The sequence below is a fragment of the Squalius cephalus genome (genome assembly GCF_949319135.1).
Source record: "Squalius cephalus genome assembly, chromosome: 16".
Lineage (NCBI taxonomy): Eukaryota > Metazoa > Chordata > Actinopteri > Cypriniformes > Leuciscidae > Squalius > Squalius cephalus.
In genome coordinates this window covers 25,614,981-25,631,829 of record NC_137137.1, presented here as the reverse complement: position 1 = coordinate 25,631,829, position 16,849 = coordinate 25,614,981, and the positions used below count along the sequence as shown (strand labels likewise).

The window sequence follows — 16,849 nt, the reverse complement described above, 5'->3', positions numbered from 1 at the left end:
CGCAAGATCATGGTTTGGCGTGAGCGCGGTGTAGCTTGTCGGACATAGCAACAGTAACTAAAGGGGCCGGGTCTTTGCGAAGGTTTTTTTTTTTTTTTTTTTTTTTGCAACTGTTGTTCTTTGACATTTAAACGAAGTCAGCCATTTCGTTGGATTTTAGCTAAAAAATGTGGTGGCACATTACTGGAGTAAAGAAAGCATCTGTGAAAGCAGCGCAGTTTGAGTGTTTCGGAACGTATATGTGATCGGAGAGAAAGATGAGGCCCTTCTCTGACTACGTTTGAATGTGTGAGTTAAGTATTAAACTGTTGGTGAGATGAGATGATAATGCAACGCTGAGTTGCACAGATGTTGGGAGTTGGGAACCGGTGAGAAAATGTCCGGTAGCCTACCCGGTAACTTTACCAGTAATAACAATATTAATTTAGTTCTGCTTAAACGGTTCCTGAACGCTGTAACTAACAGCTGCCCAGCCATCAACACAGCCGCGTGTGATTTGTTTACATATGAGCTGCATTAGGTCTATATCTGTATTCTAAGAGTTATTATTACTTGTATGGATCTCGTTAATAACTTGACAGCACTTAAATGTGTATTCTTACAAGTTAAAGAACAAATGTTTGTGCAATTCCTTTTTTTCACCTTTTATGAGGCCAAAAAAAAAAAAAAAAACTGGCTGGTAAAAAGTCACTGTGGCAGGTGGATTTTTAAATCCACCCGCCACAGTGGCTGGTGGTCAAAAAAGTTAACTTCATGCCCTGGACAACACACATAATAAACATTAATATAATATAAACAGGCACTGAATAGAGTACCAATTAAAAGTTTTTTCTGCCAGTGGAATCACTTTGGCTGAATTCAACGAGCACACTGAACTGTTCATGATCCTGGCCTTGAGAACCACTGCACCACCTGTCATAATTATACTTACATCATATAACTTACTTATTGTGGAGACAAACATGATGACAAACCCAGCAAACATTGGTATGTGATATCCAATTCTATAAAAAAGGCAAGCGTCAGATGTCAGTTTAATTCATTCATTCAGTCCTCTATTTTCATTATACTTCAGATAAATAACAGTCATTTTAGATGATCTTATCTAAGCATGTCATGTAAATACCTGTTAGTGAGTGGGCCTACAAATGGGTTGACCATGAGTTGCACCAGGGCTTTGGAAGCAAACAGCAGGCCAACCCTCACATTCTCCTCTTCCAAAAACTCACTGTCCTCTTTACACCCATGTCGGTCAGCAGAACTCCTGTTGACCCCGGAACTTCCATTAGTGCTCAGTGCACTGGAGGAGATGGTGAGGTTGGCAGTGGTGACTGTGATGGTGTAGGTGGTGTTGTCGTACAGAGAGATGATGGAGGTATAGGTGGGCTGAGCCTCAGACGGGGTGGCAGACGGGCGCTCTTGTGTCTGGTGCTCTGTGGCATACAGGTAGGTTGGGATGATGGGAACTGGAGAGAATGAGAGGTGACGTGAGGATGGGAAGAGGAACAGCCGGTACCTGTGCCCAAGTGTGTGTTTGCGAATAGCCCTTCCCCTCTGCTGTGGTCTGTATGCGGCAGAGGTCAAACCGATGCAAACTGGTAAATGTCATGGGCTTGTTGAGAGCAGAGTCGCTTGTCTTACACTATGCCTACTTTACATTTCCTCTAATGTTTTGACTTTTTGCATATACCGAATAGACTTAAAGGGAAACCAATGATGTACATAGTCAAAACTATGTGGACACCTTCTTGTAATCAGAAAGATCAGCTACATAAACAGGCACATAAAATATAGGCTACATTTAATGGCAGCAAATCTCTTCATCCATGTTCCAACATCTATCATTTGTTTAGCATGGCTGTTTACTTACCAACAACTGTTAGTAGCATGTTATCCAGTAGCAGGGCCACACACACAACTACAAGCACCAGACGAGGAGAGCCCCTGCTCTCACTGATCCAGTCCATAGGGTTCAGCATAGCCATAATTGACCTCTGTCACTGGACACACAATTATTGTTCAAATTAGCACAGTGTGTATTTTCATGTTTGTTAATTATCATACTTGCAATAACCTCAAATTAATTTAGAGACAACATGTAATATTTGTATGTCACAATGTTATATATTACAATGATTCAGGTACAGCACATATAAAGACCCTCATTAATGAAAATGTTTTCATTTCCCTAATAAAATGTATTATGAGATACCGTTTAAAAGTTTGGGGTCAGTAAGATTTTTAAAATGTTTTTGAATAAAATCTCGTATGCTCATCCAGACTGCATTTCTTTTATAAAGAAAACAAAAACAAAAAAACAATAAAAACTTTCATATTTTGAAGTATTATTCCAATTTGAATTAACTGTTTTCTATATTAATATATTTTAAATTGCTTAATATTTTTTTTGCGAAAACATACATTTCTCACATTTTCCAACAATTCAAGTATTATTCTGCTTTTCGAATATGAATGATGAATGCTTTGAGCATAGAGGCCTTTAGCTCCATTATATCCTATCATAGAGAACAGATTGAGGGCCTGAATATTAAATAAATTACAAATATGTAAAAATGTCATTAACAAATCCAAAAAACATTTTTAAATCTGCAGAACATGCTGAAACCAATTGCTTTTACAGATCCGAGTCAAATTGGACACACAGATGAAACATTTATTATATGGAGCAATTACTGTACTGCATGCATTAAGTTAATAACTAGTGATTTTTACAATGGAAATTAATCAATTCAAAACTTACTAAAGCTAGACAATGACTTTCTTATAGAGCTGCTGTACAGCCAAAATAGACACTGTAAATCTGCTTTGAAACAATCTGTATTGTAAAAAGCTCTATATAAATGAAGGTGACTTGACTTGACTTTTTGGCACAAAACCTGGCACTGAGAAGTGATATTAATTGTCCTTTTTTTTTTTTTTTTTTTTTTTTTTACAAAAACTGGTATAAAAATTACTCAAATATAAGTGTTAGGAGAAAATAACACTTTACAATAAGGTTCATTAGTTAACATTAGTTAATGTATTAACTAACATGAACCATGAACCAACAATGAGCAATACATTTGTTACAGTATTTATGAATCTTTGTTAATGTTAGTTAATACAAATACATCTGTTCATTGTTTGTTCATGTTAGTTCACAGTGCATTTACTAATATTAACAAATTGATTTTATAACGTATTAGTAAATGCTGAAATCAATATTAACTAAGATTAATAAATGCTGAAGAAGCATTGTTCATTCTTAGTTCATATTAACTAGTTAACCATTGTTAATGAACCTTATTGTAAAGTGTTACTGAAAAAGAAAATATATTTATATAATATTCCTGTAGTTCAGGGAAAGGTCAAGGCATGATGTTGCAGCTCCATGATTAATCTGAACTACAAGAATATTATATGAACTAAAAAAATTACAAATGGCATATTGCTCACAGTCCTTAACTGTACACTTGAAGAACATTTAAAAAAAGATAAATCTGAGGGAAGATTGTTGACACTAGGTGGTACTTGGATGTTTAGAGATAGCCTAACAATTTTGAGAACTCCTGATCTAATTCACATCCAACAAACATCCAACAAGTATTGAAAATAGAGTACCGGTATTGTAACTCAGGCTCAGGTCTCTATTCAGTCTTTTGGGATGTCTTGAGGACAGGTTTGTTCTTGATGGGCTCTTTCAGCAGGGCATGAATTATGTGCTGTGTGATTGAGTTTCAACAATATGATTACAGCTGCTGAAGGGCACATGAGGAACAGACTCAGTGTTTCAAAACACTCCTTTTATCTTTAACTGTCAATGCTTATCAATATTGCCCTTGGAAAAATGGGCAGTATTTTGTGTTTTTGACTTGACTTGACTTTCTTGTCTTGTGTACATACATAACTTAAAGATAAAATGCCCTTGTCATATGCTGTGATGAATACTAAAGCTATAGCTTATTGTATCACATTGCATTCACTACGCTTCAAAAAATAAAACATTTATACATTTAATTTAAGTGATGTAATACATTTATTCAGCAAGGACACAATAAATTGAGCAAAAGTGACTGTAAAGACATTTATGTTATTACAAAAAAAGATTTCAAATATAAAATGATTTTCTTTGGAACTTTGTAAAATGTTAAGCAGAGCAACTGTTTTCAATATTTTTAATAATAATAAATGTTTCTTGAGCAGCAAATCAGCATCTTAGAATGATTTCAACAAGATTATTAGACAGTGAAAACTGGAGTAATGATGCAAAAAAATCAGCTTTGCCATCACAAGAATAAATTACATTATAAAATAAAATAAATAAAAAATTACATTGCAATACTATTTCACAATATTGCTGTTTTTATAGCAGTTTTTGGTCAAATAAATGCATCCTTGGTGAACATAAGACTCCTGTTCACGGCCATACGCACATACAACAAAGAGCAGATCCACAAGTCAACACCTATGTCAATACTTGTTAACTGAGACCATGCTTGCAACATAAGTCAGCTCCTTATTGTTTTATCCAGCTATCACTCAACCTCTCCACATTACCATTTTGTGTTCCCAAACATTTAACAGTTATTAAAGAGAGAGTTTATGTTTTTTTTAACTTAACTATTAGTATTTTGGTGACTACCAATCATGTTTTTTGATACGAGGCTGAAAAGAAATACAAGAAAATCCATCATAAAATACAAAACATATACTTTTCTGACATTATAAAACAAAATGTAATCCATAATCAGTCTCTGGTCACTGCCTTATATATAAATGAAATATCTTAATCAGTTTTACCTTTGGATGCATTCTCTTCTCCAGCGCAGGAGTGTATTCAGTGTATTCAGGTGTGCGTGATGCAGGGGTCAGTTGTTGGATTTGTGGGTGTTGCTAAAGGAAGGGTGGTGGCTGTGTCCACTGCTGCATGGGATTTGTTGAGGGAAATATACAGACATGTACACGTACACGCACACACAAACTAACACTGCGTCATAACAAGAGTAATTGTGTGCATCTGCTGCTCTTTATTGGGTAGATGAATGACCTGCAGGCTTCTTTTCATCACAATGAGCCTTTATCTGTGATCTCTCATCCAGCCTCAACACACACAATCAGCTGCTACTTTTCAGGTTTACAACAGCGACCTAATTGTTGGAATATGAAACCAATGGTGATTGTTCATTATTTGACACAAAGTCTTACAAATAATATCAAAAGTCAGTGACAATTACAGATTACAGATCCATCGTAACCTGTGTCAGTTTCATTTCCTGTGTAATGTTCGTTCAGCCACAGAACATCTATGGAAAATGTTAAATGACTCAACAGATTTTACCTTTGCCCTGTGCCATCTCTGGTAATTCAAATACGCAAACAGGCACACGCACACGCGCACACGCACACACACACACACACACACACACACACACACACACACACACACACACACACACACACACACACACGCACATTCCACAGACATAATTATTTGTATACTGTACAAACTGTATATTCCCTAATTCTACCCCTAAACCTACCCATCACAAAGAAAATCATTCTGCATTTTTACATTTTCAAAAACCATTACTATGTTTTATAAGCTGTTTTCCTTGCAGGGCCGGACCAACAGCGTCAATTTTTTTTACGTTGTAGTATCTTTGAGGGGACATTTGGTCCTCACAATGTAAGTTAAAACAAGATCACACACACATAATCAGGTTTATTAACAGAACTAAAACCATACTTTTTTTTTTTTTCTAAATCATTTTTTCAGCTATTGTTGCATTTCTCATTTTCATTTACAGTTTTTTTCGATTGCTAAACGACAGTGGGCACAACTGGAGTCACATGTGCAAAACTCTAACTACAGTCTGCACAGCAGCAGTTCATGTAGACCAAACTCTAGTTCGTTTTTCATTGCTTGAACACAGTTTTCAAAACTCTACACACTTATCCCATGACTTTAACCACAACCTGCACAACACTGTGGATTTACAACACTTTGTTCAAATGCTAACACACTGCTGTCAAAACTGTGAACCACACATTCAAAACAGAATAGATTTCAGCCTTGTGCCTTTCAAACACTGCTGATTGCAATTTCAGCTGAAAGGCTCCCATACACAAAATAAATATATTTGAAATATATTTTTGGAATATATGCAAATATTCGAAATTGGCCCAATAAATATATTTTAGTTACAGTTTTTTTCAGTCGCTAACAAGCGTTTGTCCAACCAGTGTTCACATTTTCAAAACTCTAAACACAATTAGCACAGCATCAGTCTTTTGTGGCCATACCATTCACATATTTCTTGTATTTTTCACACAATATGCAGTCAGTGAACACATTTCCATAATGCTTAAATTTTCTTAACAGACAAGCTATACCTCCCAACAAAATTATAGAGTGTTTTTGTAGTATTTACAAATGTTAACACACAACATCCCACAACAGCAAAAACAATATTCCAAACCTTAGATACAGTATGGACTGCATTTATTTACCATTTACATGAAACTTTTACCATTTTTGTAAATTTCATGATTTTAGCAAAATGTGATTTTGATTGCTAGCAAAATGTGTTGCTTTTGAACAATGTCATGAAGAAACAAGCTTTTCGAGTCCATATGCATCTTCCTGTAATGATGCTGAAAATCCAGCTTTTCATCACAGGAATACTGTAAATTACATTTTACACATGACATACATATTTTTAAAAAGAAATCAGTTATTTCAAATTGTACTAATATTTTACAATATGAAAGTTTTTTTTAAAAAAACTCTGCTTCTGCAATGATATCAGTTCAAAAACAATATATCAGTGAGAGAGTCAAGGAGCTACAACGACAATATGTCCAGATATAGTGTACTGTATATTCAATTCAATGTCCAGTTCTATAAGCTTTGCACTTTGCAAGTAGGTAACCTACACAGTAATATGTTACAGTACAGTATAGTATACAGTGATGATATGATTTACATAAACTTTGTTTTGAGAGTTATGGAATTGGAGGCCAACCAGGCCCCTCATGAATTCATATACATAGATGAGGCAGGATTCAATCTGGCCAAAAGGCGTCGACCTGGACAAAATGTAATGTTTTTGCTGTTGTTTTTTTGTTCAGAATGCTCTTGTGTGTTTCATGGATATTTTTCTACTGTACCTCCTGTAGTAAACAGTAAAGGAATAAAAACTGATTTGCTTTTTACTGGAATGTTTATGAATGTGAACAGTACTGTACATGTGGACATACAGTTCCCAACCAAGAAATTTACTGTAAAACGGTGGATTGCATGTTTTGCATGCAGATACCTGTAAAACTGAAACATAAAAGTCTATGCAGTTTTAGTAATGTCAACAATAGCCAGTATTTTGAAACCTGGTGTACTTTGATTGACTGCATGTACCTTGTGAAGTGAAAACAAGTGTTATTCTTTGACAGAATAATTTCATTTTGAGTCAGATTTCCAGTGTTTTGGTAAAGTTAGTGTGTGCACAGAGAAACATGTGTTCTGTTTTGAAATGAAGAGTTAGTGTATATTTAACAAAATGTGTTTTTGAGAAGACAATTAACCATTTGGCCAATTGTGTTTTGTAGGTGTGAGTCTGTGTTAAGAGTTTAGAAATATATTTCACACTTACTGCAACATCATATATTTTTGTTATATTTCATTTCAAAATGATAAATATAAGTGACCAACAATGCAAATATATTTCAATGTATTTGGAATATATGCCACATATATTTTCGACACTTTACGTAAAATATATTTCAATATATTGTTTTTCTGTATGGGTGGAGGTGGAAAGTGTTGGTCACCACCCACATGACCAAAGGTCTCTTTTGGAAGCCATGCGTGCCGGATGTGAGGACACGACTGCCAGGGATGGATAAGGCACTCCAGAAGGTTCTTCCCCAGGTGCATGGCAAGAGAGAACATTAGATGTGATGTTGATGAAAACCTGTGGCCTGATGCTAGAGAGAGGCAGGATTAGCCCCTCAATTATTTGTTCGAATTACATTACATTACATTACATTACATTACATTACATGTTCGTATGTACTTATAGTTTCTACCTTTTTTTTTTTCTCATTACTGTAATTCCGTAAATTACTACAGACTATTGAAGCAAACTGCTCATTTTCATTTACCTTAAAGAATTGTTATGTTCTGAAAAATTAAATAAATCATGTGAAAAAATGTCACTCTTTTCTTTGAAGAAAATATTACTTTGTATGAAGTCACTGAAATTGTTCAAACTGTAAAGATGAAAAGTTTGTATTTTCTGTATTGGTGTTTGATGCTAGTGTTTTTACTCTCAGTGTGTTCTGAGTGACAGTGTGTGTTATCTCAGTGAGGGTTGTGCATAGTGTTTGGCTGCACTGAGCCTGTTTTGAGCCATGTGTTAAGAGTTGTGTTGCTTGGAGTGAGTTTTGTAGGTGATGTGAACTGTTTAGCTCAGGTGACTGTTGGTAGTGCAGACTGTAGTTAGAGTTTTGCACATGTAGCTCCAGTTGTGCTCATTGTTGTTTAGCAATCGAAAAAAACTGTAGTTAAAAAGTTAAAAGTTTAGTTAAAGTAACTCAAACTAAATAAACTAAAAACTAAAATGCAATAAAAACTATACATGCATGTTTTAAAAAAAATAATTAAATACAACTATGACAAAAACACACAACTAAATGAATACAACTTTAACTAAAATTAAAAATAACAGAAAATATAAAAATAAATAATTAAAAAATATTAACAAAAACTATAATAGTATATTTATGATACTAAAATAACACTGAGATGAATATGAGCTTGAAGAATGTGCTTATGCTAAAGGGCTTGGAGTCTGCTTCTGCTCTGTCTATCTGAACATGGCTGGCTTTTATAAATCAGCCTGAGGGTTTGAAGACTGGTGGGTGATCTTCCATCACCTGCCCTATGTTCAGCACAAATACACAAACACACATGCACACAAGTGCACGCACACACACGCACAAGCACGTGCACACACACATGTTGGGTTTCCATGTTTTATGGGGACTTTCCATTAAGATAATGGCTTTTATACTGTACAAGTATATTCTATCCTAATCCAACCCCTAAACACAACCTTCACAGAAAACATTCAGCATTGTTACATTTTCAAATGTTAAGCAGTTATACTCATGGTGACAAAAAAACTAAAAGATGTCCCCACACCACAAGGTCAAAAATGACCGGTATTATCCTTGTGGGGACATTTGGTCCCCATAACATACAACCAGTTTTGACAGGAATCATTTAATATACTGAAAGGGTAATAGTAATAGTGTAGGAATATAGGTGATGTTTCTTGGAAAAGTAAAAAAAAAAACAAAAAAAAAAAACAGACAGACATACAATGTAAAACAAAAATCCAACAAATTCAGACAAATTGTATTTTAAATGTTGATTGAACTACAGAAAAAATGTCCTTTGGTTAAACCATTATGAGGACATATTTGTATAAGTAGGCTACATATTTGTAATTCGGAATGAATAATGTTTAGTTATATTTAGTGTATTTAATAAATTTGGTCATAGTTGTTTTTGTTTTTGTTTCAAGTCACCAGACAGACAGAAAGACATACACAGATAGACAGACAGAGAGAAATATGATTTATAGTTAAATACATAGGTGAGTCATGTAAAGCTGTATGTAAGAATTAAGTAATGACAAATTAAAGCAACTTGTTACTAATTGATCATTTGTTGAACAATAAATCTGTAGTTGACATGACATAAATGTTTTAGCTGAACAAGACATTTTTATTTAGTGACTTAACCGGCACAGATCGGCACTGTTATTATCATCTACCTCCTAGTCCGGTGAGAAACATGGATTTTGAGTTCCCCCCCCCCTAAGCCAGCATTCAAGGTGTAGATAATCATCTGTTCCGTTGCAGGAAGCAACTTACATCCGAGTCTACTGATGCGGTTACATGATGGCTGTCATTTAGAGGATGTCAAATTTTTCATCATAACAAGTTTCAAAGGTGTTACATGTGTAAAGGGTCTATGTGGATTCACGTGCCATGAAAGGTACATCCAAGCTTTCATGTTTGTTATGCGTACGGGCCATAATTTGCCTTAATTGCCACTGCAATGCACTACACACTTCCTACATGAGCTGAGACTATAAACATTAGAACACTCAGAAAGTAACCACTAATGAAAGACCCTTTCTTTCTTCTCTTCTTTTTTTCCCTCAACGTTTAATTTGGGTAATTGCCGTAGGTCCATTAAAACACGGGAGAAGTTGCTCTTCCACACTAGAGCTCAAGGTCTTGCTCTTGCACACAGGCTCATTGTGGTCAGGACAGTTTTGATTCAACAATGCTGACAATTATTGCTATGTTTTGGCTGTCTTTTATTTCTGCAGTACAGTGCCTGGATTCCAACATTATACACTCCTCCAGAGAAATGACAAACTCTCAAGAGGTAAGAATATACATTCTTAAACCCTTAAAATGTTTTTGTGTGCCTTCGTATGTTTATGTTGGAAAAATATCATACAACTAATGAACACACAAAGCTATTAGTGTCATAAAAGAAGATCTCTATGCTTATTGTCATTACTTGTTTGCACTTTCAAAACTTTTAATTGCTTTTGTTAAAGTCTGTTTGACATGAGCTCAACAATCTCTTCTAGTCAATATTGCATTTACGGAGTGACACAGTTGCAAATTCCCATAATTCTGTTAGAAGAACCTCAGGTCTCCAAGGAATCAGAGAAGGTTCACAAGAATGCACCGCTTCAAAAGTAAGATATTCTTGCTAATTTGATTCAGCACTATATTGAAGTTATGTCTGACCGTGCCTCATTGGATAGCTTAATATCATTGATATCAAACTCACAATCACAATTTTCTGTCAGCATATTCAAGTTCATTAAATGGACATTCTTTCAGAAATTAAAGGCTGATTAAAATGATTGTCTGTCACAAGGGACCTGAATGCAAAGGCTCCAAGAAAAAACAGCAAAATGCTGCCAAGACAAAGATTCAGTTGGATGGGCGAGGAAGTCAAAAAGGTGAGGAGAGAGAATTATTTATTCTTGCTTTTTTTTCTTTTCTTTTTTTATAACTTAAAGTCATGTTTTTGATTATACTTTTGGTCAGGTATTGATTACTATTAGATATTTTCCCCATTCTTGCAAGTTCAGGACAGACATAATATTTCTGTAAAAACTCTTCACGAGTGAACATTGCTGTGTCAACAACATTATATCTACAGTAAAGTTATATATGTACAGAACAACTGAGGTTAAAAAGACAAATTATTAAACTGTTAACTCAAAATGAACAGTTCCGAAGAGTGCATTGATAAACTAGGACAATGCAATGGCTGGTTATCAATTTTCATATTAAGTTTAACATTTAGCCTAAATTTGGTAACACTTTACAATAAGGTTCATTAGTTAACATTAGTTAACTACATTAATTAGCATGAATAATGAATTGCACTTATACAGCCTTTATTAATCTTTGTTAATGTTAATATCAACATTTACTAATATTTTATTAGAATTGTGTTAACATTAGTTAATGCACTGTGAACTAACACTAACAAACAATGAACAGCTGTATTTTTATTAACTAATGTTAACAAAAATTAACAAATACAGTAACAAATGTATTGCTCATGGTTAGTTCATGTTAGTTAATACATTAACTAATGTTAACTAATGAACCTTATTGTAAAGTGTTACCAAAAAAATCCAAAATAATATGTGGGAAGAAAGAATAGTGATCACCCAATATTGATTTTTTTGATGGCCGAGGGTATATTTTTTGATATCTCAGAGGGCAGGGGGGATGATGGTCGATATCACACTATTTTAAAGACAGTACAAACACGCACAACAATTGCTGAAATGCCTATTCAAAACAGAAAAAAAGAAAATTATATACAAAATAAAAATACATTATAGTGCCATTCATTACAAACAACATTTAGGCCAATTTTAAAAGCCAAGACTATAACAAACTTATTTAAAGAGAAACTTAAACTGCTCGCATATCCCTCATTCGGCATGATCGCTTCAATGAATGAGTCGTTAGTCACGGTGGTTGCTAAACTATTATGTAAAGAAGGATTTGTACTTTTCTTGTGTCCCAATCTCCACTCAAAATAGCATCCGTCACATACGCACAAAATGTGTTTGAAATAACACCACAACATGCTCAAGCTGAGCGACACCGCCTACATATTGTACAGGCAAATTAAATTGAGTAACAAACAACTTTTCAATGTTTAGTTGTCTCATAAGAGGCTGCAATGTCAAGTCATGTTAGCAATGTGGAAAGAACTGATATGTTGTGTGTGTGGGCATGAGGCGCCAGAGCGATAGCTCGGATCATATCAGCGGAAACAACTTAAAATACTCTTTCAGATAAGAGTAATGCATCATTCAAAATAGTAAAGGGTCTATATTTATCTGTGTATCTTCAAAATGACAGCAAAAGGTTGTACTTTCTTAAAATAAAGAAACCAAATATGCTTGCTGTTTCGGTCTCCATGAACTTCTTCCTGAAGCACATAACAAAAAATTAACCAAAACTCAGCAGAGTAAAATATCTCGCACAGACATGAAAGATATAGATATATTGAAGTGTCTACTTTTAAGTGTCTACATTTGGCTTATTTGACGTTATACACTCACCTAAAGGATTATTAGGAACACCTGTTCAATTTCTCATTAATGCAATTATCTAATCAACCAATCACATGGCAGTTGCTTCAATGCATTTAGGGGTGTGGTCCTGGTCAAGACAATCTCCTGAACTCCAAACTGAATGTCAGAATGGGAAAGAAAGGTGATTTAAGCAATTTTGAGCGTGGCATGGTTGTTGGTGCCAGACAGCCGGTCTGAGAATTTCACAATCTGCTCAGTTACTGGGATTTTCACGCACAACCATTTCTAGGGTTTACAAAGAATGGTGTGAAAAGGGAAAAACATCCAGTATGCGGCAGTCCTGTGGGCGAAAATGCCTTGTTGATGCTAGAGGTCAGAGGAGAATGGGCCGACTGATTCAAGCTGATAGAAGAGCAACTTTGACTGAAATAACCACTCGTTACAACCGAGGTATGCAGCAAAGCATTTGTGAAGCCACAACACGCACAACCTTGAGGCGGATGGGCTACAACAGCAGAAAACCCCACCGGGTACCACTCATCTCCACTACAAATAGGAAAAAGAGGCTACAATTTACACGAGCTCACCAAAATTGGACACTTGAAGACTGGAAAAATGTTGCCTGGTCTGATGAGTCTCGATTTCTGTTGAGACATTCAGATGGTAGAGTCAGAATTTGGCGTAAACAGAATGAGAACATGGATCCATCATGCCTTGTTACCACTGTGCAGGCTGGTGGTGGTGGTGTAATGGTGTGGGGGATGTTTTCTTGGCACACTTTAGGCCCCTTAGTGCCAATTGGGCATCGTTTAAATGCCACGGCCTACCTGAGCATTGTTTCTGACCATGTCCATCCCTTTATGACCACCATGTACCCATCCTCTGATGGCTACTTCCAGCAGGATAATGCACCATGTCACAAAGCTCGAATCATTTCAAATTGGTTTCTTGAACATGACAATGAGTTCACTTTACTAAAATGGCCCCCACAGTCACCAGATCTCAACCCAATAGAGCATCTTTGGGATGTGGTGGAACGGGAGCTTCGTGCCCTGGATGTGCATCCCACAAATCTCCATCAACTGCAAAATGCTATCCTATCAATATGGGCCAACATTTCTAAAGAATGCTTTCAGCACCTTGTTGAATCAATGCCACGTAGAATTAAGGCAGTTCTGAAGGCGAAAGGGGGTCAAACACAGTATTAGTATGGTGTTCCTAATAATCCTTTAGGTGAGTGTATATGTCACGTTGCATTAGGCTATAGTATGTCACTTTGGAATATAAATCGTAGCACATTTCAGATGATAAAAAATTTCAAGTAAACTAATGAAGACTGAGGCTGCGTTCCATTCCACTTTTAGACACGCGCTTGCAAACTTCCCTAAGCACTTACTCTCAGGGGAACACCTGTCACCATTTTGATGTGCGTTACCATTACACTTCATGAAGTGGATGTGGGAAGGTTATATGGACAGACCCTTGTCCCCTCGATTTTGACAGAGGGAGCGAATCTGCAATGTACACTTCAAGTAGCTCTATATCCCACAATATCAACTTGATTGTGACGTCAAAGCAGATCGCGCAACTGAAGTGTATGATATATTTATTATTTTGAGAATTAATAGCATAATAGTGCATAATATATTAATTATGTTGAGATTTAATAGCATAATACTCGTAGCTATTCACAGTCAAAGTTTATACTATTGATTTTTTTTTCATTTGTGTAATTTTCCCAGACAGCAACATAGTGTAGGCCCAGATCCGGCCCACAACTGGGCCGTGTGGAATCCACGTGTAGCAGATGTGGGCCAGATCTTGGCCAACTCTATGTTGCTGTCTAGGTTATTTTTCTCCAACAGCTCATAGGATTTTATATATTTTCTCCAACAACTTATATAGAATGGTGCATAAAACAAATTCATAAGTAAAAAGGGGGGTTAAATAATAAACCAGCTCCATAGTGAATTCCAAGTGATCGAGGGCTTAGTGTTTAATTTAAATCTTATGCACGAGTTCCGCCAGTAGTGGGCATTCGTGCAACATAAGCAATGACGCACATCCGAGTTCACGAGATGGAGGGAAGTTAGATTTCAATAAGAAAAAAAATCCTACTGGGATACAGTCAGTCTCCACCTTGTGCCATAATTTTATTTAGAAAACAACTGATAATTAAAAAGTGGATATTTGTAGAAATTGCATTCATTAATTACACTGTCCTGAGCATTTTCTATCTTTTTTTCACTTCCATGTTCCCCTGGCTCTAAAATGTAACCTATGTTGTATTGTTTTGTTGTTCAAAGCATTAAAAAAAATAGAAAAGCTTAAAATCTTCTTGGTTTGACGCTGTGGTTCATTTAGTTTCCTTACTGCCCCTAATTATATATAAATGATTTTGCCTGCAGTGCCCGAGATGTCCCCGTGCGTGCGCTCGCGCGACTGTGAGGAGGGTCTGTGCTGCGCCTTGTATTTGACTGGCAGGAGGTGTCAGCGCGTGCCCGCTCTGGGCGAGGTCTGCCTGCTGCGGGGACGCGCCAAATTCCGGCGGAGACTGGACCGCTGCGACTGCGAGAAGAACCTGTCCTGCCGCGCGCAACCCGACGGCCCTCGCGGACAGGGAGTGTGCCATCCCGATCAGAGGTCCTAAAGGGACTGGTTCTTCACAGACATCTATGGAACGGAGTGTGAAATATTACTTTTCTGAACTTTTTAAATATTACGTGTTCTGAATGAGAATTTAGCGAGATCCATAACGGACACGGGCAGGGGCGTAAATTTCATCTAAATGTTGGGGGGGACAATAAACATAACATTCCTCACGAGCAATTTTTTGAAGGGGACACCAATAATATAGGCAAAATTGTACTTTCTATGGATATGTGTGTACACAGAGGAAAGCCTTACTGCTATTATTAGTGTACTGTAGCTAGACCGTTCCATTCTCCTTCTTCTCAAAGTTTCTCTCTGGTTCATTGAAAAAGCTGACTAAATTGACCAAAATATTCTTCATTGGTGTGCAAAATTGACAAAAAAAATGAAGGTTGATGATTAATCGATAACGATAATTAGACAATATTTTGCTGAGTGTGTTATTGTGCTGGTAACTTGGCATGTTTAGGACTGCCGAGGACAGCCGACTCCTAAAGTTTTTGAAATTCTTCATATTCTGTGTGGCGGTTCAGTTCACAGCAGTGACAGAAATCATTTTTCCAATAAGTTTCAATAGATTTTTACCTTCATTGGCATTTTTACCTTTATAAATGTATTTTTAAACCTAAATATATGCATGCATCATCTTTTGTGTCAATTTCATACATTAAATTAAATTATAATAATAAGTCACAATAGGGCTGTTACCAATCAAATTAAATAATATCAACAAAATCTTTGCAATGGAGAGGAAACACAAAAGTTGCATTTGAAATGGCATTTAGATTTTACACAGACATAAATAATGTTTTGTTTAAAACATAAAACGTTGAATATTGATATGTAAAATTATTTAAAACATGAAAAGATACTTTAAATGTGAAATTAAAACCGCCAGTAGGTGGCAGCAATTCATTGTTAATGAGTGAGTCATTGTGATTCAACTGATTCGTTCAAAAAGCTGATTCATAATTCAGTAAGGAAATACCTCAGTGTTTCTCAGAGACGCAAATACAGTGCTTTGGCTTAGTTTTCAACTATTTTCGTTGGCGAAATAGTTAAAACAGGCAATATGGTGTCTAAAAGTAAACTTTTCAATTATCAATTTATTAAATCACATTTATTATCATGTTAATATCTGGAGAAAAACTGCACTCTTTGTGTGATATTATATTAGATTAACTATATTAAATGATATAAACTGACTAAATCACACAGTGAAAGCGTGAAAATCTAAATGCGCACCCGCACTTGTCTAATCTACAAGACTACACAAGGTGTATGCGTACACTCTTTGGGTGTGTGTGTGAGGGAACGGTTTTAAACAATCTAGGTAACGTTTAACGCACAGACTGTATAAAACAAGGTTATAATCGCCAACATAGCGAGGTGGACTAGCCTACATCGGTGACAAAAGTAAGTGATTGGTTATCATAACATTTTATGTCAATGATTTATTAATGACGCAGACGCAGCATATTCTGTATTAAAGAGAAAATAATCACTTCATCCGAGGTTTAAAGTAAATAAAATAGCCT

General features: G+C 35.8%; 2 protein-coding genes across 4 annotated transcripts in view; one reads left to right on the top strand and one right to left on the bottom strand.

Annotated features, from left to right (window-relative positions):
* slc18a1 (solute carrier family 18 member A1) overlaps nt 1-16,849 on the bottom strand; it is a 39,255-nt gene that overhangs the window by 22,336 nt on the left and 70 nt on the right. For 2 of the 3 annotated variants that reach the window (XM_079896833.1, XM_079896834.1), the window contains exons 2-4: nt 1,871-2,000; nt 1,127-1,466; nt 946-1,004 (exon numbers count right to left, since the gene is read on the bottom strand). In XM_079896833.1, coding sequence (XP_079752959.1) covers nt 946-1,004; nt 1,127-1,466; nt 1,871-1,985 — 514 coding nt within the window. In that variant the 5' untranslated portion in view covers nt 1,986-2,000. Of the gene's footprint in view, nt 1-945; nt 1,005-1,126; nt 1,467-1,870; nt 2,001-4,800; nt 4,925-16,849 lie in introns of those variants that run through there. The other variant, XM_079896832.1, reaches the window with a different exon arrangement.
* LOC307173612 (uncharacterized protein) lies at nt 10,366-16,848 on the top strand. Its single transcript, XM_079896836.1, has 4 exons — nt 10,366-10,462; nt 10,674-10,784; nt 10,970-11,054; nt 15,068-16,848. The coding sequence occupies exons 1-4, from the start codon at nt 10,376-10,378 to the stop codon at nt 15,307-15,309; spliced, it is 525 nt and encodes a 174-aa protein (XP_079752962.1). The 5' UTR covers nt 10,366-10,375; the 3' UTR covers nt 15,310-16,848.

What these genes read in the sequence shown, in the direction of transcription:
- LOC307173612 (XM_079896836.1), top strand. Translation starts at nt 10,376, where the DNA reads ATGTTTTGGCTGTCTTTTATTTCTGCAGTACAGTGCCTGGATTCCAAC. An exon ending in AAATGACAAACTCTCAAGAG is followed by an intron (nt 10,463 to 10,673) that starts GTAAGAATATAC and finishes AATCTCTTCTAG; the next exon opens with TCAATATTGCATTTACGGAG. An exon ending in TGGGCGAGGAAGTCAAAAAG is followed by an intron (nt 11,055 to 15,067) that starts GTGAGGAGAGAG and finishes TTTTGCCTGCAG; the next exon opens with TGCCCGAGATGTCCCCGTGC.